At 45.1% G+C, this 23,228-nt stretch overlaps 2 protein-coding genes across 2 annotated transcripts in view; one reads left to right on the forward strand and one right to left on the reverse strand.

Moving 5' to 3' along the window:
• Window positions 1-6,391: 6,391 nt before the first annotated feature.
• On the reverse strand, window positions 6,392-7,822 carry LOC138365021 (uncharacterized). Its single transcript, XM_069325117.1, has one exon. The coding sequence runs from the start codon at window positions 7,820-7,822 to the stop codon at window positions 6,392-6,394; it is 1,431 nt and encodes a 476-aa protein (XP_069181218.1).
• A 2,091-nt stretch (window positions 7,823-9,913) lies between these two features.
• Window positions 9,914-23,228, forward strand: part of LOC123759189 (uncharacterized) — a 69,463-nt gene continuing 56,148 nt past the window's right edge. The window contains exon 1 of the mRNA XM_069325118.1: window positions 9,914-9,949. Within this exon, the coding sequence (XP_069181219.1) occupies window positions 9,914-9,949 (36 nt within the window). The remainder of the gene's footprint in view (window positions 9,950-23,228) is intronic.

The following is a 23,228-nucleotide window of genomic DNA, read 5'->3' on the forward strand; positions in this document are numbered from 1 at the left end:
TCGCGCAGTGTGTACACAGAGTCTCCATGCATATAAACCACTTCTCTTCTCATTCTTAACCTCGCCGGCAGTTTTGTCCCATATATAATATACACCATTGATGGGACTATATATATAATATAAACCATTGATGGGAGTATATATATAATATACACCATTGATGGGAGTATATATAAAATATCCATAATTGATGGGAGTATATAAGGAAAGAGTTCAGTGAGGCAGATCTTCAACGTGTTCTGGTAATCCCAGTTCCACATAGAACACAATATAATTTAAATAAATTAGAACACACTACACAGGACTACACTACACAGAGTTACAGTACACAGGACTACACTACACTGGACTAATAGTAGATAGATAATAATAGGTAGATAAAATGTGAGCTGACCTACAGCTTAACCTGCTCCTAAAATAATACGAAACACACTAATAGAAATATATACTGGGCCTATCTAGTTACCAAGGGACAATGTGAAGGAAATGATAATCTACCTTAAAACAATCCTGTCCACCGACGCCTGGAGTCCGATGGTTGTAGAGGTCCACGGTTCCTGGGGCCGTTCCTCGGCGTTCCGGTCGTGTGTCACAGGTCCTCGGCTGTTGTGGAGTAATGCGTCATCGCCGTTCCAATTCCCAAATTTCAGTTCTTCCAAGCTGGCCCAGCCAGTGGTCACTGAGCACGTCGCTTTCCTCACTCGCTCCTTCACCGAGACGAATACTCATGGATCCAGATACGATGTTTCCCTTCCGAGTCTCCAGTGGGTCTCTGTCGTAGACTAACAGCAATGAGCTCTTGGCGCTCTTTAGCCCACTAAATTCTGCTTCTTTGTGCTCCCCGGGAGTACACTAGTCTTCTATGACGATGGTAGAATGCGTTATGCTGCAAAATCCCCTGAGCGGGGCTTCTGAAACCTCAGATCTCGAGAGCTTACTGACGAACTTCAACTCTCATCAAAGGGCCATGAATCTCTGAGCCTCAGCGCTTCTGCAAACACCGGGAGGCCTGAGCCAGGCCTCCCGGTGATGTCACAGCCTCCAGGGGTGGGCTCTCATTGGTCACTCTCTTCACGTGACCACAGCCAGCCAATCGCCAACCTGCTGGCGTCTTCATGTTTTTGGCGCCATCCTGGCAGGGGCGTCGCAATTTGGTATGTACTAGGGGCATAAGCCCTCTTACTGGTAGAACTTAGAAATGGCCATTTCTCCACAAATATGTAAACTTTCCAGCTGCCTCCTATATCAAATGATTCCCTGCGACTCGAGGTACCTGCAAGCTGTGGAGATATGACACTTCACGCTGGAACAGAGGAGAAATAGGAGAGAGCGCAGTAACATACCCCCACCCCTTAAATTAAGAGTCATATCGATTAGTGAATCTGGGAAAGGGCATTCGCTATCACGTTCTCCGTTCCTTAAGGGGCCCGGTGCATGCTGGAGACTTTTCAAAATATGAAATATAGTGAAACATTTTGAACAAATCTCTCGTTATTTGGCATCAGTTTCGTGGAAATTTCATCCCAATATGTTAAGAAATGGATTTTTTACGATTTTTTTTAAATAAATGCGTGTGCAACGGGAAGCAACCGGTACTGATAATAACACCTCCAATTTACTGGCAATCAGGGATAAAGAGATGCAAGCACCTGTCCGATGCACAAGGAAGACAAGTAGTAGTACGGAGGGTCTACAAAATGGATATGCCACTGGTGCAATATGGAGGACCAGATTCCACACATAATTATGAGCCACTATGTTATTATGTTGTATTCTATTATATTTCATAAAAATACATTGCCCAATGGCAATATTTCTTATGTCCCTTTGTACGAAAGAGTGACAACTTTTTTTTTTTAGTGTTCTTTTTCTTTTTTTTCCTCCTTTATTTTTATTCGGATTTTGTTGTGACCTTTACCTCTTGGAGAATGCGTATTCGGCACTAACCAGGTTAAGTTGGAACGAAATTGGTCAACACGTTATTCAGCCACAGGTGACAGAAGTTATGACTTTTATATTTTTTGGCCGATTTTTTTCAGAGTTCATACTCTATTCTCTTTTTTTATTTAGCTTGTATTGATGAATAGGGACCAGATGAGAGTGTTATCACTTATATATGGGCAATAAAGTTACTGCAGTATATATGTTTCATTATAAGAACGTAAGAACATAAGAATGAAGGTAACTGCAGAAGGTCTATTGGCCCATACGAGGCAGCTCTTATTTATATCCATGCAATTTCATTCATATATATGTCTATCCAACTGTTAGATAGTTAAAGGGCCCCAGTGTCTGTTTTATATTTATCAATAACATATCCCAATATTTTGTTTTTTGGGGGTTATTTCTTCTTGACTTCACTTCAACACATACTGACCTCCCACTTACACATTTTCCACTACGAAAATCAGTCACCCTTCATCACTAACACACAAGGTGAACTCCATTCACTAATGCTAGGCTCAGCAAGATCATGTGTTAACAAATATTCCACCTCTTGTTGCATGAGCTTCCTCTTCTCTGGGCTAACTCGATACACGTTCTGCTCAATCGGCTTTCCACCCTTTAATTTTACATCGTGCATCCCCACTCCTGTGCCGTCGGGGCACATCTGCGAAGAGTGACTCGTTCTTCCTCAGTAGAGTTACCAGGTCGTCTCTCTGCCCTTCGTTCAGATGATGCAGCTTCTCCTCCAGTCGCATCAAACTCTCTGTTTTGGAAAGATGTGTACCATCAGCATGGGACTACTTTCCTTCCTCTGTCGGCAACTCTCGGCTCATTTCCATACATAGAACCAATTTCTGTTTTCCTAACTGTGTCGTTTATTTCCCTTTCGCGTTCTCCTGTTCTTCCTGGAAATATGGCTTCAGGGGGCATTTGGGTCCAAAAATGCGAAAATGAAAACTCGTTTGATTTCAATCAAACTTTTTTGACAAGTTCTATTTGAAAAATGTTTCATCTGGTCCAAGTTTCAGCATCGTAGCATAAATAGGAAGGGAGAAAAAAATATTGAAGTAGTTGTGAAAATTATGCCAAAATGGTCAAAATCGATAATCAATCAAAAGTGTCAACTGAAATCATAGCTATGACTCTTTACTATCACAATAGCATATATTAAACAAATATTATAATTAGTTTAATTGGAAAAAAAAATTAAGAAAAAAAATGTATTTTTTTTTTTTTTTTTCATTTTTTTTCGGTCGATTTGCATCAAACTATATACCTGACTGTACGTAAGCCTATCTGTAAGGATGTCAATTTTGGAGAAAATTGGTTGATGTCAACCTCAGCCACAGATTTTAGAACCTTAGACTTATTCATTTCTGTTTTTTTTTCAATTGACACAAACGTTTACAAAACTGATTCCTTTTTTGTTCAATTTACGTGAAACTTACACAGTATATGTGGAGGGCATTTCTCTACATTTGCTTGTTTTCATTTTTCTCTAAGTTCATTTATTGATTTTATAATAGCAATAAACATGCCATATTTGCAAAATTTTGGGGGGAACTTTGAACATATGTATTAGGAAAACTAAAGATGTTTTGGAAATTCTAAAACACACAATCCTTTATTATATGCTAATGTGCCAGAAAAGTGTCACAGAATAATTATATCTGAAACGTGTGTTCTGAAGTGTAGACTTGAAAATGTGTAAAAAAACGTTGAAAAAAAAATCTCCCTTTCTATTTACGCTGCAGTACTGAAACTTGGGACAATTTCAGCACTTTTCATATACAACTAGTCAAATAATATTGGTTGACATTGAACAACTTTTCCAACACCAACTTAATGCCTCCTTCAATTGGTTCACGTGACATACCTGTGTCTTCCAAGGGCGATTCGGCTTGCTGATTTCGTAGTTTACCCGACCTACTCGCCTGACGACTGAGTATGGACCACCAAAGCGTGATTCCGTCACTCTACCCCACCCAGGCAGCAGCATTGTCTCCCTGGACCCTACCTCGAACTCCCTCGGGACAGCATTCTTGTCGTACCAAACCAACATATTCTCTTGTGTCGTCCTCAGGTGTTCAACAGCTAGCTTCTTCGCTGTTTTTAAATGTCCCCTGAACTTCCACATGTATTCCTCCACTGTTATCAATGTCTCCCCCGACGTCAACTGCTCCTTTGACATTACTAAACGACTTCTCACTTCGTGTTCGAACACCAATTAGAATAGATAAAATCTTAGAGATTCTACCACAGCATCTCTTATTGCAAACAAGGCTGGAAATATAGCTTCATCCCCATCGGCTCCCCTGTTCCGCGCAATACACTCGCAATACGGTTTTCATGGTGGAGTGGAACCTATCAATCGCTCCTTGTGACTGAGGTCTGTAGGGTGAAGTTGATAGTTGAGATGTTCCCCAGCAGATGTCATGTCTGTAACGGTAAAAAATATGCTTTTTTGAAAAATAGTGGGGGAGGACGAGGGAACAAGGGAGGGGGTAATGGTAGGGAAGGGTAAGGGGACGGGGGAGTTTGGGATGGTGGGGACGAGGGGATGGTGGTAGAACTAGCCGAACAGACCAAATGGGGGAATGGAGAATGGTGGGGAGGACAAAGGAACTGGGGAGTGGGGCATGGTGGGAAGGAAGAGGGAATGGTGGAGTGAGGAATAGTGGGGAAGACAAGGGGACAGTGGAGTGGGGAATGGTTGGGAGGCCAAGGAGACGGGTGAGGGGGGAATGGTGGGGAGGACTGGGGAACAGGGAAGGTTACTGTGGCCGGGTACTGCTAGTAAATAAATATAATTTATGCTCGAGCCCCCCCATCATGACCTATCGCACATGCGCGACTTTTGAGGAGGAGGGCGAGACTCGCCATATTAGAGCCACTGGCAGCACGGTGTTCGCAAGCGGTCCTTTTATACCAGACAATTCTGCAAGCATCCGCACATCATCGGGCCTCAGATTGAGGACGCAGTTTACCAGAATCACGGACACCAGTTCGTCAGGCATTTTTACCTTTTTGAATTATTATTTTGAGCTCTAGTAATAAATAATATAGGTACCATGTCGTGACGCTGCAGGCGATAAAATAAACCCCATGTAAGTGCTGTTTCTTCCCCTCCAATTATTTAGATATTGCATTTATGTGTGTGAATTCTAGTTTGGAGTGGAAATTATGAAATTTAATTATTGCAGCATGGTGCAACACCACTGAGGAAGCATGTGACTCATATATTTAAAGGAACCACTATCTCAAGCTGTTTCCAGACTGTTGTAGAGAGGACTACCTAACCTACCTAACCTAACCTAACCTAACCTAACCTACCTAACCTAACCTAACCTAACTTTTTTGGCTACCTAACCTGACCTAACCTATAAAGTTAGGTAACTTTATACCTAACCTATAAAGTTACCTAACCTAACCTATAAAGTTAGGTAACTTTATACCTAACCTATAAAGTTACCTAACCTAACCTATAAAGTTAGGTTAGGTAGGTTAGGTAGTCGAAAAACAATTAATTCATGAAAACTTGGCTTATTAGGCAAATCAGGCCTTGCATAGTAGGCTGAGAAGTGCGTTCTGGCTACTAGGTACGACATATATATATATATATATATATATATATATATATATATATATATATATATATATATATATATATATATATATATATATATATATATATATATATATATATATATAAATTGTCAACCACGCTATCACGGAAATAAACATTTCATTCACTTAGGCACTTGGAGAATTGAACTCTCGGCCTCTCAAGCTTGAGGTAATAGCTCTTGAGTCAATAATTCCGTTTGTTGGGTCAATCCGTTCTCAGACCGAGTCCATTCCATTCAGCGGTCGACCCCATTGAAGCAATCAGAAAAGGAATTTTCTCAAATATATGTTAATCGTGTTACATTAGAATACTGTGCATACTTAGGCATAGGTTAGGTTAGGTTATGTGTTTAGGTTCTGTAAGAGATTATTTGTATATTATTTATATTTGTAGAGAAGCACTTGTTCGAGAAGTGTTCAACGTCATCAGTTGTGAGTCGTGTGTAAATCGTTTTTCGTTCATTAACAAGTTGTTTGGCGGATGCGTGGAGTGAACTTTGGGGTTTGTTTATGAGGACAGCATATGAGTATGCAGCACAAGCATGGAGAGCAGCAAAAAACATAAAATGTAAATAGGGAAAGTGTCGCAGTTCACTACTACACTTGTCTCAGAGCTGTAGGAACTTAAACTGAAAAGTTATTCGCTTGACTTTTCAGTGTCACCCTCACCACGTTGGATAAAAGATAAAGCAGTGGGAGCTGATAACAACGTTGGAGATACTAAGGGGAATTGATAGGGCTGAAAAGGTGGCAATGTTCTAAATAGTGAAGGGTTGAACCCTTCTCCAGGAACCATCCTGACCTTCTCCAGGAACCATCACGACCTTCTCCAGGAACCATCCCGACCTTCTCCATGAACCATCCCGACCTTCTCCAGGAACCATCCCGACCTTCTCCAAGAACCATCCCGACCTTCTCCAGGAACCATCCCGACCTTCTCCAGGAACCATCCCGACCTTCTCCAGGAACCATCCTGACCTTCTCCAGGAACCATCCCGACCTTCTCCAGGAACCATCCTGACCTTCTCCAGGAACCATCCCGACCTTCTCCAGGAACCATCCTGACCTTCTCCATGAACCATCCCGACCTTCTCCATGAACCATCCTGACCTTCTCCAGGAACCATCCCGACCTTCTCCAGGAACCATCCTGACCTTCTCCATGAACCATCCCGACCTTCTCCATGAACCATCCTGACCTTCTCCATGAACCATCCCGACCTTCTCCAGGAACCATCACGACCTTCTCCAGGAACCATCCTGACCTTCTCCAGGAACCATCCTGACCTTCTCCATGAACCATCCTGACCTTCTCCAGGAACCATCACGACCTTCTCCAGGAACCATCCCGACCTTCTCCATGAACCATCCCGACCTTCTCCAGGAACCATCCCGACCTTCTCCAAGAACCATCCCGACCTTCTCCAGGAACCATCCTGACCTTCTCCAGGAACCATCCCGACCTTCTCCAGGAACCATCCTGACCTTCTCCATGAACCATCCCGACCTTCTCCATGAACCATCCTGACCTTCTCCATGAACCATCCCGACCTTCTCCAGGAACCATCACGACCTTCTCCAGGAACCATCACGACCTTCTCCAGGAACCATCCTGACCTTCTCCAGGAACCATCCTGACCTTCTCCAGGAACCATCCTGACCTTCTCCATGAACCATCCTGACCTTCTCCAGGAACAATCCCGACCTTCTCCAGGAACCATCCTGACCTTCTCCAGGAACCATCCTGACCTTCTCCAGGAACCATCCCGACCTTCTCCAGGAACCATCACGACCTTCTCCAGGAACCATCCTGACCTTCTCCAGGAACCATCACGACCTTCTCCAGGAACCATCCTGACCTTCTCCAGGAACCATCCCGACCTTCTCCAGGAACCATCCTGACCTTCTCCAGGAACCATCCCGACCTTCTCCAGGAACCATCCTGACCTTCTCCAGGAACCATCACGACCTTCTCCACTAACCATCCTGACCTTCTCCAGGAACCATCCCGACCTTCTCCAGGAACCATCCTGACCTTCTCCAGGAACCATCCTGACCTTCTCCAGGAACCATCCTGACCTTCTCCAGGAACCATCCCGACCTTCTCCAGGAACCATCACGACCTTCTCCAGGAACCATCCTGACCTTCTCCAGGAACCATCCCGACCTTCTCCAGGAACCATCCTGACCTTCTCCAGGAACCATCCTGACCTTCTCCAGGAACCATCCTGACCTTCTCCAGGAACCATCCTGACCTTCTCCAGGAACCATCCCGACCTTCTCCAGGAACCATCACGACCTTCTCCAGGAACCATCCCGACCTTCTCCAGGAACCATCACGACCTTCTCCAGGAACCATCCTGACCTTCTCCAGGAACCATCCTGACCTTCTCCAGGAACCATCCTGACCTTCTCCAGGAACCATCCTGACCTTCTCCAGGAACCATCCTGACCTTCTCCAGGAACCATCCTGACCTTCTCCAGGAACCATCCCGACCTTCTCCAGGAACCATCACGACCTTCTCCAGGAACCATCCTGACCTTCTCCAGGAACCATCCTGACCTTCTCCAGGAACCATCCTGACCTTCTCCAGGAACCATCCTGACCTTCTCCAGGAACCATCCCGACCTTCTCCAGGAACCATCCTGACCTTCTTCAGGAACCATCACGACCTTCTCCAGGAACCATCCTGACCTTCTCCAGGAACCATCCTGACCTTCTCCAGGAACCATCCTGACCTTCTCCAGGAACCATCCTGACCTTCTCCAGGAACCATCTTGACCTTCTCCAGGAACCATCACGACCTTCTCCAGGAACCATCCTGACCTTCTTCAGGAACCATCACGACCTTCTCCAGGAACCATCCTGACCTTCTCCAGGAACCATCCTGACCTTCTCCAGGAACCATCCTGACCTTCTCCAGGAACCATCCTGACCTTCTCCAGGAACCATCACGACCTTCTCCAGGAACCATCCTGACCTTCTCCAGGAACCATCACGACCTTCTCCAGGAACCATCCTGACCTTCTCCAGGAACCATCCTGACCTTCTCCAGGAACCATCCTGACCTTCTCCAGGAACCATCCTGCCCTTCTCCAGGAACCATCCTGACCTTCTCCAGGAACCATCTTGACCTTCTCCAGGAACCATCACGACCTTCTCCAGGAACCGCTCACTTAAAGTTTGCAATTACCTAAGTTTGGAAAAAGATTTTTTCGTCGATAACAGTTTTATGTTACAAGAGAGAGAGATAATTTTTTTGCTGAAGTGCGTTACTTATCCTCAGACCTGGAGCCCTCCCACCTGGTGACATGGCGACCTTTACCTTGGTTATATATTGCCTGATCACCTGAGACAAGACATTTGTTGTTTTAGATTTAGCTACTCGGACAAAATGTCCATGTGGCACGTGCTATAGTGAGCCAGTAGTTGGTTTCTGTTGTTGGTGATAACCTTGTTACTGTGATATTTGGGTTAGGGTCTTAAATGGTGGTTAGCTTTCCTCCTTTTATCCCATTTCTTTTCTGCTTCTGTTTTAGTCTTGTTTTAATAACATTATCTTGGTGGCGGATGAAGAATGGGACACAATAGTGGTCAACACGACCAGGGACTAGGTTATATATATACCCAGGACACCTGAGACAAGACAACCAGGGACGTGGAAGAAAATTGTGTTCTATCAACTTGACTTGGATCCCAAGATTGCAAATACATTTGCAGTCCTGTGCATTGTACACTGGTGATTACTCTTATCCCAGGCTAAAAGTGTCCCTGGCCAGGTATACTCAGATCGGTAATGGCATTTGAAGTTCAGACGTAGCGTGTATGGTGACACACTGGCAGACGTAGTGTGTATGGTGGCATACTGGCAGGCGTAGTATGTATGGGGACACACTGGCAGATGGCAGTTTATTCATGTAGTCTGCATGGTCATAGAGTGATTCTGCCGCCATTATTCAAGCACAGGAGTGTTGGAGGCAGCTTCAGAGTCAAGGTTTGGAGCTGATCTTCCTAATGGTTGACAAAACCCTTCCTCCCACTCCCTGTGACATTAGACCGACCATACTTCACCCATTCAGGTGTTGGTTATTATAGAAACTGAATTCTGATTCGTATTGTGTGTGGAGGTCTCTTGTTGTGAGAGAGGTGTGCGCCTGGGGATCTCGCTCTTAGCTCCGTCACCTCATTCTTTTCGAAGCTTTCCGTGTGTTATGGCATGGACTCCTTTCAGTTCTTGAGTTCCGTCCCACTCAAGAGCTGCAAGTACCAACTCTAACTCATCCTATTGCAAGACGACTACCATGATTGCAGAGACGGTCCCCATTCATCAACGGCTAAGATGAGCGAGCATATGGATGTGCGGCGTGAATGTCAAGTAGGTGCTTATATGTGCGCATGGTAATAACTCACATTTCATGATGCTCAATGCGGCCCAGTGAGTGTGGTGGTGGTGGTGCCTCTTGCCTGAGTCTGGTGCTGCCACTCACACCAAGAATCCTCCACACCAAAAAGATTTGCATATGACACCTCTTTAAGTAGACAATTACCGAGCACATGCGGAAATATTTATGCTTAATGTTTAATCAATTTGATGATGTGCAGCTGCATATTGTGTTTCCAGAATACCTTTCTTCCTCAGTCACGAGACTCTGCACTTCTTCACACAAAGTTCCCATCTGTATGGTCCAGACTGCCTCTGTGTAGTTCAGACTACCTCTGTGTAGTCCAGACTGCCTCTGTGTCGTCCAGACTGCCTCTGTGTAGTCCAGACTACCTCTGTGTAGTCCAGACTACCTCTGTGTAGTCCAGACTGCCTCTGTGTAGTCCAGACTACCTCTGTGTAGTCCAGACTACCACCGTGAGCTAAGACCCATTGTAGTTGCATGTAAACTCAGTTCTCTAATGCAAGGGCTCCCAAAATGTTTGCCTCCATTTCGCCTTTCACTCTTGTTTTGAATATAATTCCTCCCTTCCCAACATAGTCTAACTCAAGAAGTGCAGTCCAAATAATATACATATATATAACATTATAAACTTTTTTTATTAGTAGTAGATTTGGAAATATTTTGTATTTATTTAGAATATTTTTATTGTAAATGTTACATATATAATAGCAATATAAAATGTTGATTAACTAATATTACATTTAATATTTCGAATAAAATTAGCTTTTTTTCAATATTCAGAAATAATTACTTAACAGATTAAAGTTACTGAAGTATGCTTCAAGGAACAAATTCAGTAAAATTACAAGGTAATCAAGTTTATTTTATTCGATGAAGATGTCACTCAATGAGAAACCAGTTACTGTTTATCTTTACCAGTAACTGGATAACTGGAGGAACGCTTGCAAGGGAACAACGTCAAGTTCAGTCTCCAATCTACTTCGTTTCTTCGTTTTCATTTGCAACAAAGTTGAAAAGCCTGACACATAGATATGTCGACACAAATGGAAGCAATATGCAAATTAGTTCCTTCTACCACTTCTGGGCAGGAATCGCACATCTTGGCCCAATATTCTGTGACTGAGTTCTGACCGAAACTCCCGAATCAGTTTTAAGCCCCAGAAATTCGTCTTGACAATCACCAGGAACTTTTTCAACTAAGAATTTAAATGGGTTACGAACTAAATCCAACTCTTCATCACAGAGTTCAGGGAAGTAGTGGCTGAACTCATTTTCCAATACTTCCAAATGCTGCAACATTTCATTTTCTGTAATGCTGGAAGAACTTGTTTTTCACCACAAGGAACAAAAATTGATAACAGTTTTTCAAACATTGCAAGTTTTTCTCCCACATTGCAACATTATGTATCCTTACTTTTCTCTTTCAGTTTTCGAGCTTGTTCATGAAAGCCTTCACGACATCTTTGAATTTTATGATGTTTGTATTCCTTCCTTGCATCTGAAGGTTCAGTTTATTCAGCTGCTCAAAAATGTCAACTAAATAGGCGAGGCGCATGACCCATTCCTCATCATCAAGCTTGGCTAAACTAAAGACAGACAGGGAGTGTGTGTACTCACCTAGTTGTACTCACCTAGTTGTGTTTGCGGGGGTTGAGCTCTGGATCTTTGGTCCCGCCTCTCAACCGTCAATCAACAGGTGTACAGATTCCTGAGCCTATTGAGCTCTATCATATCTACACTTGAAACTGTGTATGGAGTCAGCCTCCACCACATCACGTCCTAATGCATTCCATTTGTCAACCACTCTGACACTAAAAAAGTTCTTTCTAATATCTCTGTGGCTCATTTGGGCACTCAGTTTCCACCTGTGTCCCCTTGTGCGTGTTCCCCTTGTGTTAAATAGACTGTCTTTATCTACCCTATCAATTCCCTTCAGAATCTTGAATATGGTGATCATGTCCCCCCTAACTCTTCTGTCTTCTAGCGAAGTGAGGTTTAATTCCTGTAGTCTCTCCTCGTAGCTCATACCTCTCAGCTCGGGTACTAGTCTTGTGCAAACCTTTGAACCTTTTCCAGTTTAGTCTTATCCTTGACTAGATATGGACTCCATGCTGGGGCCGCATACTCCAGGATTGGCCTGACATATGTGGTATACAAAGTTTTGAATGATTCTTTACACAAGTTTCTGAATGCCGTTCGTATGTTGGCCAGCCTGGCATATGCCGCTGATGTTATCCGCTTGATATGTGCTGCAGGAGACAGGTCTGGCGTGATATCAACCCCCAAGTCTTTTTCCTTCTCTGACTCCTGAAGAATTTCCTCTCCCAGATGATACTTTGTATCTGGCCTCCTGCTCCCTACACCTATGTTCATTACATTACATTTGGTTGGGTTAAACTCTAACAACCATTTGTTCGACCATTCCTACAGCTTGTCTAAGTCTTCTTGAAGCCTCAAACAGTTTTCTTCTGTGTTAATCCTTCTCATAATTTTAGCATCGTCCGCAAACATTGAGATAAATGAATCGATACCCTCCGGGAGATCATTTACATATATCAGAAACAAGATAGGACCGAGTACAGAGCCCTGTGGGACTCCACTGGTGACTTCACGCCAATCGGAGGTCTCACCCCTCACCGTAACTCTCTGCTTCCTATTGCTTAGATACTCCCTTATCCACTGGAGCACCTTACCAGCTACACCTGCCTGTCTCTCCAGCTTATGTGCCAGCCTCTTATGCGGTACTGTGTCAAAGGCTTTCCGACAATCCAAGAAAATGCAGTCCGCCCAGCCCTCTCTTTCTTGCTTAATCTTTGTCACCTGATCGTAGAATTCTATCAAGCCTGTAAGGCAAGATTTACCCTCCCATGTTGGCGGTTTGTCACTAAGTCCCTTCTCTCCAGATGTGTTACCAGGTTTTTTCTCACGATCTTCTCCATCACCTTGCATGGTATACAAGTCAAGGACACTGGCCTGTAGTTCAGTGCCTCTTGCCTGTCGCCCTTTTTGTATATTGGGACCACATTTGACCACAGTGACCTCACCTTGTTCTATTGTGAAGACCTCCTGGAACCTCTTGTTGAGTTCTTCACACACCTCTCTGTCATTCTCTGTATACCTGTCCTCACATGTTCGAAGTTTCAATACCTGTTCTTTCACTGTTGTTTTCCTTCTGATGTGACTGTGGATTAGCTTTGGTTCGGTCTTGGCTTTGTTTGCTATATCATTTTCAAAACTTTTCTCTGCTTCTCTTCTCACCCTGACGTACTCATTCCTGGTTCTCTGGTATCTCTCTCTGCTTTCTGGGGTTCTGTTATTCCGGAAGTTCCTCCACGCCCTTTTGTTCAGTTTCTTCGCTTCCATACATGCCCTATTATACCATGGATTCTTCTGTTGCTTTGGGATTTTTCCCTTTGGGCCGGGATGAACCTGTTTACTGCCTCCTGACACTTTTGGGTAACATAGTCCATCATACCCTGTACAGACTTATCTCGGAGGTCTGTGTCCCAAGGTATTTCACTTAGGAAACTTCTCATCTGTTCATAATTCCCCTTTCGGTATGTCAGCCTTTTGATTCCTAGTTCTTTTTTTGGGGAGATAAGTCCTAGCTCTACCAGGTACTCAAAGTTCAATACACTGTAGTCACTCATTCCCAAGGGCGCTTCCATCTTAACTTCCCTTATATCCCACTCATTTAGGGTAAATATCAAATCAAGCATTGCTGGTTCATCTTCTCCTCTCATTCTTGTTGGTTCTTTGATGTGCTGGCTTAGAAAGTTTCTTGTTGCCACGTCCAGCAGCTTAGCTCTCCATGTTTCTGGTCCTCCATGCGGGTCTCTGTTCTTCCAATCTATCTTCCCATGGTTGAACTCTCCCATAATTAGTAGTCCAGATCCATTCTTGCTAGCAACAGAAGCTGCTCTTTCTATTATGTTAATGGTGGCCATGTTGTTTCTATCATATTCCTGTCTAGGTCTTCTGTCATTTGGTGGTGGATTATATATGACTACGACTATAATTTTTTTCCCTCCATTTGTTACGGTACCTGCTATGTAGTTACTGAAACCTTCACAGCCCTGAATATCCATCTCCTCAAAATCCCAGCCTTTTCTTACCAGCAGAGCTACACCACCACCACCTCTTCCTTCCCTCTCTTTCCTCATAACATAATATGTGAAGAATATGTGTGTGTGTGTGTGTGTGTGTGTGTGTGTGTGTGTGTGTGTGTGTGTGTGTGTGTGTGTGTGTGTGTGTGTGTGTGTGTGTGTGTGTGTGTGTACTCACCTAGTTGTGTTTGCGGGGGATGAGCTCTGGCTCTTTGGTCCCGCCTCTCAACCGTCAATCAACAGGTGTACAGATTCCTGAGCCTATCGGGCTCTGTCATATCTACACTTGAAACTGTGTATGGAGTCAGCCTCCACCACATCACCCCCTAATGCATTCCATTTGTCAACCACTCTGACACTAAAAAAGTTCTTTCTAATATCTCTGTGGCTCATTTGGGCACTCAGTTTCCACCTGTGTCCCCTTGTGCGTGTTCCCCTTGTGTTAAATAGACTGTCTTTATCTACCCTATCAATCCCCTTCAGAATCTTGAATGTGGTGATCATGTCCCCCCTAACTCTTCTGTCTTCCAGCGAAGTGAGGTTTAATTCCCGTAGTCTCTCCTCGTAGCTCATACCTCTCAGCTCGGGTACTAGTCTGGTGGCAAACCTTTGAACCTTTTCCAGTTTAGTCTTATCCTTGACTAGATATGGACTCCATGCTGGGGCTGCATACTCCAGGATTGGCCTGACATATGTGGTATACAAAGTTCTGAATGATTCTTTACACAAGTTTCTGAATGCCGTTCGTATGTTGGCCAGCCTGGCATATGCCGCTGATGTTATCCGCTTGATATGTGCTGCAGGAGACAGGTCTGGCGTGATATCAACCCCCAAGTCTTTTTCCTTCTCTGACTCCTGAAGAATTTCCTCTCCCAGATGATACCTTGTATCTGGCCTCCTGCTCCCTACACCTATCTTCATTACATTACATTTGGTTGGGTTAAACTCTAACAACCATTTGTTCGACCATTCCTTCAGCTTGTCTAGGTCTTCTTGAAGCCTCAAACATTCCTCTTCTGTTTTAATCCTTCTCATAATTTTAGCATCGTCCGCAAACATTGAGAGAAATGAATCGATTCCCTCCGGGAGATCATTTACATATATCAGAAACAAGATAGGACCGAGTACAGAGCCCTGTGGGACTCCACTCGTGACTTCACGCCAATCGGAGGTCTCACCCCTCACCGTAACTCTCTGCTTCCTATTGCTTAGATACTCCCTTATCCACTGGAGCACCTTACCAGCTACACCTGCCTGTCTCTCCAGCTTATGTACCAGCCTCTTATGCGGTACTGTGTCAAAGGCTTTCCGACAATCCAAGAAAATGCAGTCCGCCCAGCCCTCTCTTTCTTGCTTAATCTGTGTCACCTGATCGTAGAATTCTATCAAGCCTGTAAGGCAAGATTTACCCTCCCTGAATCCATGTTGGCGATTTGTCACGAAGTCCCTTCTCTCCAGATGTGTTACCAGGTTTTTTCTCACGATCTTCTCCATCACCTTGCATGGTATACAAGTCAAGGACACTGGCCTGTAGTTCAGTGCCTCTTGTCTGTCGCCCTTTTTGTATATTGGGACCACATTCACCGTCTTCCATATTTCTGGTAGGTCTCCCGTCTCTAGTGACTTACTATACACTATGGAGAGTGGCAAGCAAAGTGCCTCTGCACACTCTTTCAGTACCCATGGTGAGATCCCATCTGGACCAACAGCCTTTCTAACATCCAGATCCAGCAGGTGTCTCTTGACCTCCTCTCTCGTAATTTCGAACTCCTCCAAGGCCGCCTGGTTTACCTCCCTTTCTCCTAGCACAGTGACCTCACCCTGTTCTATTATGAAGACCTCCTGGAACCTCTTGTTGAGTTCCTCACACACCTCTCTGTCATTCTCTGTATACCTGTCCTCACATGTTCGAAGTTTCAATACCTGTTCTTTCACTGTTGTTTTCCTTCTGATGTGACTGTGGAGTAGCTTTGGTTCAGTCTTGGCTTTGTTTGCTATATCATTTTCAAAATTTTTCTCTGCTTCTCTTCTCACCCTGACGTACTCATTCCTGGTTCTCTGGTATCTCTCTCTGCTTTCTGTGTGTGTGTGAGTGTGTATGAAGACAGACAGGGAGGGTGTGTGTGTGTGTGTGTGTATGAAGACAGACAGGGAGGGTGTGTGTGTGTGTGTGTGTGTGTGTGTGTGTATGAAGACAGACAGGGAGGGTGTGTGTGTGTGTGTGTGTGTATGAAGACAGACAGGGAGGGTGTGTGTGTGTGTGTGTGTGTGTGTATGAAGACAGACAGGGAGGGTGTGTGTGTGTGTGTGTCTGAAGACAGACAGGGAGGGTGTGTGTGAAGACAGACAGGGAGGGTGTGTGTGAAGACAGACAGGGAGGGTGTGTGTGTGTGTGTGAAGACAGACAGGGAGGGTGTGTGTGTGTGTGTGAAGACAGACAGGGAGGGTGTGTGTGAAGACAGACAGGGAGGGTGTGTGTGAAGACAGACAGGGAGGGTGTGTGTGTGAAGACAGACAGGGAGGGTGTGTGTGTGTGTGTGAAGACAGACAGGGAGGGTGTGTGTGAAGACAGACAGGGAGGGTGTGTGTGAAGACAGACAGGGAGGGTGTGTGTGAAGACAGACAGGGAGGGTGTGTGTGAAGACAGACAGGGAGGGTGTGTATGAAGACAGACAGGGAGGGTGTGTGTGAAGACAGACAGGGAGGGTGTGTGTGAAGACAGACAGGGAGGGTGTGTGTGTGTGTGTGTGAAGACAGACAGGGAGGGTGTGTGTGTGTGTGTGAAGACAGACAGGGAGGGTGTGTGTGAAGACAGACAGGGAGGGTGTGTGTGTGTGTGTGAAGACAGACAGGGAGGGTGTGTGTGAAGACAGACAGGGAGGGTGTGTGTGTGTGTGTGAAGACAGACAGGGAGGGTGTGTGTGAAGACAGACAGGGAGGGTGTGTGTGTGTGTGTGAAGACAGACAGGGAGGGTGTGTGTGTGTGTGTGAAGACAGACAGGGAGGGTGTGTATGAAGACAGACAGGGAGGGTGTGTGTGTGTGTGTGTGTGTGTGTGAAGACAGACAGGGAGGGTGTGTGTGAAGACAGACAGGGAGGGTGTGTGTGAAGACAGACAGGGGGTGTGTGTGTGTGTGTGAAGACAGACAGGGAGGGTGTGTGTGTGTGTGTGAAGACAGACAGGGAGGGTGTGTGTGTGTGTGTGTGAAGACAGACAGGGAGGGTGTGTGTGTGTGTGAAGACAGACAGGGAGGGTGTGTATGAAGACAGACAGGGAGGGTGTGTATGAAGACAGGCAGGGCGGGTGTGTGTGTGTGTGTGTGAAGACAGACAGGGAGGGTGTGTGTGAAGACAGACAGGGAGGGTGTGTGTGAAGACAGACAGGGAGGGTGTGTGTGAAGACAGACAGGGAGGGTGTGTGTGAAGACAGACAGGGAGGGTGTGTGTGAAGACAGACAGGGAGGGTGTGTGTGAAGACAGACAGGGAGGGTGTGTGTGAAGACAGACAGGGAGGGTGTGTGTGTGTGTGTGAAGACAGACAGGGAGGGTGTGTGTGAAGACAGACAGGGAGGGTGTGTGTGTGTGAGAAGACAGACAGGGAGGGTGGTGTGTGATGATCGACCTGGGCACCGCCGGGTTCCCAGCCCTATATAAATATACAGCAAGTATTGAGGCCGCCATTATCAGTGGCCAGAGTCTCGTTTCTCAGGACGATTTTCTTCCTCAACTTCCCGCGGAAGGAAGGAGATGTCTTCCCTCTTGTTCCTGCTCCTTCACGTCTGTGTGTCTGGCTCACTCTTTTTTGTCGGTCTGTCTGTGTCTTAGTCTTGTTTTGAACGTCTGTCTGTCTGTCTGTGACAGAAAGTTTTTTTAGACGCATGTCTATGTGTCAGTGTCTTGTTTTGAATGCCTGTCAGTCTGTCTGTCTGTCAGTCTGTCCGTATTCCTCACTGTCTCTGTCCCTCTCTCTTTTTTCCTTCTCCTAAACCTCAACATTCTGGCCTCCTGACTCAATAGAACGGAACCAGAGTCATTTGTCTGTGTCTCATCCAATAAGAACCGATGAGTGTTTTCAATGTAAAAAGTATTGCATATTTTAAATTATTATTTTCTCTTCATTTGCACTTGTGTGGTGGTGGTCGCCAGAAGGTTGGGGTGTGTGGGGGAGAGGTCGCGGGTGGAGGGGGCAGAACGAGGGTGGGTTGAGGCTAGGGAGTGGGCACAGCGAGGGTGGGTGAGGCTGGAGAGAGGGCAGAGCGAGGGTGGGTGAAGGCTAGGGAGAGGGCAGAGCGAGGGGGGGTGAGGCTAGGGAGAGGGCACAGCGAGGGTGGGTGAGGCTGGAGAGAGGGCAGAGCGGGGTGGGTGAGGCTGGGGGAGGCAAGCGAGGGTGGGTGAGGCTACGGGATGAGGGCACGCGAGGGTGGGTGAGGCTGGAGAGAGGGCAGAGCGAGGGTGGGTGAGGCTGGGGAGAGGGCACAGCGAGGGTGGGTGAGGCTAGGGAGAGGGCACAGCGAGGGTGGGTGAGGCTGGAGAGAGGGCAGAGCGAGGGTGGGTGAGGCTGGGGAGAGGGCACAGCGAGGGTGGGTGAGGCTAGGGAGAGGGCACAGCGAGGGTGGGTGAGGCTGGAGAGAGGGCAGAGCGAGGGTGGGTGAGGCTGGGGAAAGGGCACAGCGAGGGTGGGTGAGGCTAGGGAGAGGGCACAGCGAGGGTGGGTGAGGCTGGAGAGAGGGCAGAGCGAGGGTGGGTGAGGCTGGGGAGAGGGCACAGCGAGGGTGGGTGAGGCTAGGGAGAGGGCACAGCGAGGGTGGGTGAGGCTGGAGAGAGGGCAGAGCGAGGGTGGGTGAGGCTGGGGAGAGGGCAGAGCGAGGGTGGGTGAGGCTGGGGAGAGGGCACAGCGAGGGTGGGTGAGGCTGGAGAGAGGGCACAGCGAGGGTGGGTGAGGCTGGGGAGAGAGCAGAGCGAGGGTGGGTGAGGCTAGGGAGAGGGCAGAGCGAGGGTGGGTGAGGCTAGGGAGAGGGCACAGCGAGGGTGGGTGAGGCTGGAGAGAGGGCAGAGCGAGGGTGGGTGAGGCTGGGGAGAGGGCAGAGCGAGGGTGGGTGAGGCTGGGGAGAGGGCAGAGCGAGGGTGGGTGAGGCTGGGGAGAGGGCAGAGCGAGGGTGGGTGAGGCTGGGGAGAGGGCAGAGCGAGGGTGGGTGAGGCTGGGGAGAGGGCAGAGCGAGGGTGGGTGTGGGATATTTGGGTTTGATTCTGATTAATTAATAATTAAAGTAATAAATTAAATTACGAAGGACCACCCGCTTTTAAAGTAAAGAGGGAAACTGAGAATTTCAGATCATTAGATAAAATTCTAGAGAAAACCAGTGACTATGGATATGACTAGAAAGTATGATCATAAGAATAATTAATGGGCTGTATTATTAAAACCAAACCTCAAACACCTACATTGGGGGGTTATTACTGGAGGTCAGTACGTCCAGGAATCAGTGTGGTTCGTTCACTAATTCTATTAATAATAATCTAATCCTATAATTAATGTTGAATATAATATATTCATTCAAAGAAGAACATGAATATGAGCATAATAATGAGTTACAGTAAATCACACATTATGTTGTACATTCTGAATGTATCAAATTGCAAAGTTATGATAAAAAGAAATAAGCCTTAGCTGGTAATAGATTCCTTTAGATAACCCTGGCAGTCCTCTTAATCTCCAAGTCTGGTACACCGACGAATGACACGGTTAGCATGGAGAAGACAGCATGAGGAATTCGTCTCTCGAGCTGCAAGATAAATGACTACCAGTAGCAATTGATTTAACTACTCAATACATATTCAAGATTATTGATATCTACAGAGAAATTTCTAATCACCTGTTATTAGGTGTTGTCGTGCCGCGTGACGCGCAATCACCCCGCTATTATTAAACCTGTAAATGATGCATCAAATAAAAGGTACTTAGCTGTGGGCACTGTGTAAGTATTAAGATTGCCGTAATTTCGCATCCCAGGCTCCGGTGAACCTATCCTGGATTGATGCGTTTCAAGCTGGCTGATCACGTGTCGTCAGGAACCAAGTCTAGGGGTCCCTTATTTAACACCAGCACTAGTTGAAGATATTATCTGCAAGGTCGTTCACGCCTCACAGTGGCGGCTTTCATCTGAGGATGGACACACTTGTCCTATTTGCTGGACAATGGCGTCTTTTGTGAGTACGGTAAGCGTAGCTTTGCCTCCTTCTGGCCTTGCACGTGTCCGCTTCCCGACACCGTCACCGACTGAGGATGGCGTCGCGTCCCTCCCCCCACGCCGAGTCGACGTTCATTACACAAATTATTGGCATGAACATTAATATTTCTCGCATTCGCGCTTGAAACTCTAAAGACTGGACGGGTTTATTATTTAGAGGAACGGAATATTATTATTTAACTATTTAAGAATAGTAAAGATACAAGGGAAGGAATTAATGTCTCCCCATAGCATTCATTGATGACGCTAACTCTATCGCGAGGTAACGTTGATTCTAAGCTCTATTCGGCTTTTAGTTAGAGAACAATTCGTCTGCAATCAGTTGTCATACAGAATGCATTAATTATGGAGAATCGTATTTAATTCTCACACAAATTGTATATAATGTGCTTTACTGTAAAGAAATCTGACGCAATACTGGCGTCAGATGACGTGAGAATTCTAGCCTAATGCACAGATGAATTATTAGTACAGGAGAATTCTACGAGTTGTTAATTTTACTTACTACAATATTAATATGGTTAGTAATAAGTAATGAGAATACAACAATGCTGTATTCGATGTTGGAAATATCCAACATAACTCCGGGGGGGGATTCCAAGGGTCGCAGTGTACTGTGTTGTACTGACCTATCCCGAAGTGATATTAAGATTAATACATTAGTATGTTAGTATGTTAGTACACACATAACGAACGTCCCGGATTTATCAAGGACTTACAAGACTTGAGTCTTGCTATTTACATGTCAAATGAAACATGTTGTTTGTAGCCTACACAATATTTATAAAATTCAACTCTCCCAATTTAAACTAACAGAATCTACAGTGATGCGATATCTGGGTCATAGTGACGTGTAATGTTTCGTTACGTGATATCACATCGTAGCATCATCACAGTTCTCTCAGTGGGAAGTGAAGGAAATTACTCTTCTTCGAGTTGTAATAGGCTTGCAGTTTCCCTTAGTGGAAACATGCATGAATAATGAAACATTAAATGATTAAGTTATCGGTAATCAGGAACACTCTAAAGCTCACAATAAACTCAACACTAGGGTCGCAGTGACATGTAATGGTGTATTACATAGCTGCTGAATCGTAGGTAAACTCAGAATAAGTTCCTAAGAATGATAACACTATTGTATGATTATACAGTAAAGTGTTATTAGTCATTTAAGATCAAGGAACTATGACACTACAGTGAGGTCACTGTCTAGGGTCGCTGTGACTTGTAACTATTGGTTACTAGACAATAACATCACGCAGCATCATGATCACCTCAAATTCAAATGAGGAAATTGAATTAAATGCGCACTGCCGTGCAGTAGTCATGCTGACTGATGGTACAACTAATTTGCTAACTAGCTAAAATAATAGAAAGTAGAGAACTGAAAAGTTTATTCATTAAATCAAGGAAAATTCTGAGTGACAGTGAGATTAGTAGCCTAGTCATTCTGACTTATGAGCTAATTAAATGGTAACTCATAGGCTTGACACTGTAAACTGGTTAGTACGAAATCACCTTTACATGAATTGAGTTTATTAAATCAGTCTCTATAAGTATAGTCAACTGTAATTAATGGTGAGTACTGATTAGGCTAGTACTCAGTTGACATTACTAAAGTCCCTAAACCTACCTAAATAAATGGTTTGAATTTCTAACCTACCTAAGTAAGGGACTAAGCTAATTGTGAGCAAAAATGTACTCAAATTAACATTGTGAGCAGTATTAAGCTCATTAACAGGTCGAGTTATATTAAACTCGTGAACATGGTGAGCTACATTGAGCTCGTCAGCAGTGCTGACAGGGTGAGTTACAGGGAACTCGTCAACAGTGTTGACAGGGTGAGCAGCAGTGAGCTCGTTAGCTAGTGCTAACAGGTTGAGTTACAGTGAACTCGTCAACAGTGTTGACAGGGTGAGCTGCATTGAGCTCGTCAGCAGTGCTGACAGGGTGAGTTGCAGTGAAACTCGTCAACAGTGTTGACAGGGTGAGCTACAGTGAGCTCGTTAGCAGTGCTAACAGGGTGAGTTGCAGTGAACTCGTCAACAGTGTTGACAGGGTGAGCTGCATTGAGCTCGTCAGCAGTGCTGACAGGGTGAGTTGCAGTGAACTCGTCAACAGTGTTGACAGGGTGAGCTACATTGAGCTCGTTAGCTAGTGCTAACAGGGTGAGTTGCAGTGAACTCGAATTAACGAGGTGGAGTTTTGTCATTCAGTTATCATGGCGAGCAATATTAAGCTCGTGCGCATGGTGAACGAGCACTCATATTATTACGTTAATTCTAAGGTGAGCTATATTAAGCTCAGGAAGCATGTTAATTAACAATGCTGATGTTTAACGATAATGCATTAAACATATTAGTTCTCTGAAATTTCACTTACATATTAGTAAGTGTGCAAGTTTGTTCGTGTTGCGCTCCTACACTAAATAAGCAGAAACGAAAGAAAAACAACTCAACAATTAATGCAAGTGTTTATCACTAACTCTCAGTGCAGAAAACATGGTATTAAGAAGGTTTTCTTGGCAAACCTTTAAGCGCAAGTATAGTGGACCAGTGGTCCTAGTGAATTTATAATTAATTCAGGAAATGCCAGTGGCATTGAGTGCTAGATTCTCTAACCTAACATGATTAATTCCTAGGGAGTACTAGTTTCTCTAGCCTAACATTACAATTTAACTAGGAAGACTGAGTGTGGTCAATTACTACTTGTCGAGAATAATTCTAGGTCTGCAGTGAATTCAATAGTTTGGTCGCTGTGACTTGTACTTGTTTGAGTACGGACTATTGGTTATCACTGAGAGCTATGAAACATCTCGGCGAGTATCAATTGTACTACATTCAATCTGAGTTTATTACTCAGCTGCGTTTCTCCCTTTAGCTTGCTGCTGGAGA

This window comes from Procambarus clarkii, chromosome 15 (assembly GCF_040958095.1).
Source record: "Procambarus clarkii isolate CNS0578487 chromosome 15, FALCON_Pclarkii_2.0, whole genome shotgun sequence".
In the NCBI taxonomy this organism is placed as follows: domain Eukaryota; kingdom Metazoa; phylum Arthropoda; class Malacostraca; order Decapoda; family Cambaridae; genus Procambarus; species Procambarus clarkii.

Bases quoted from the DNA above. Each gene is read 5' to 3' on its own strand.
- LOC138365021 (XM_069325117.1), bottom strand. From the start codon at position 7,822: ATGGTTCCTGGAGAAGGTCAGGATGGTTCCTGGAGAAGGTCAGGATGG.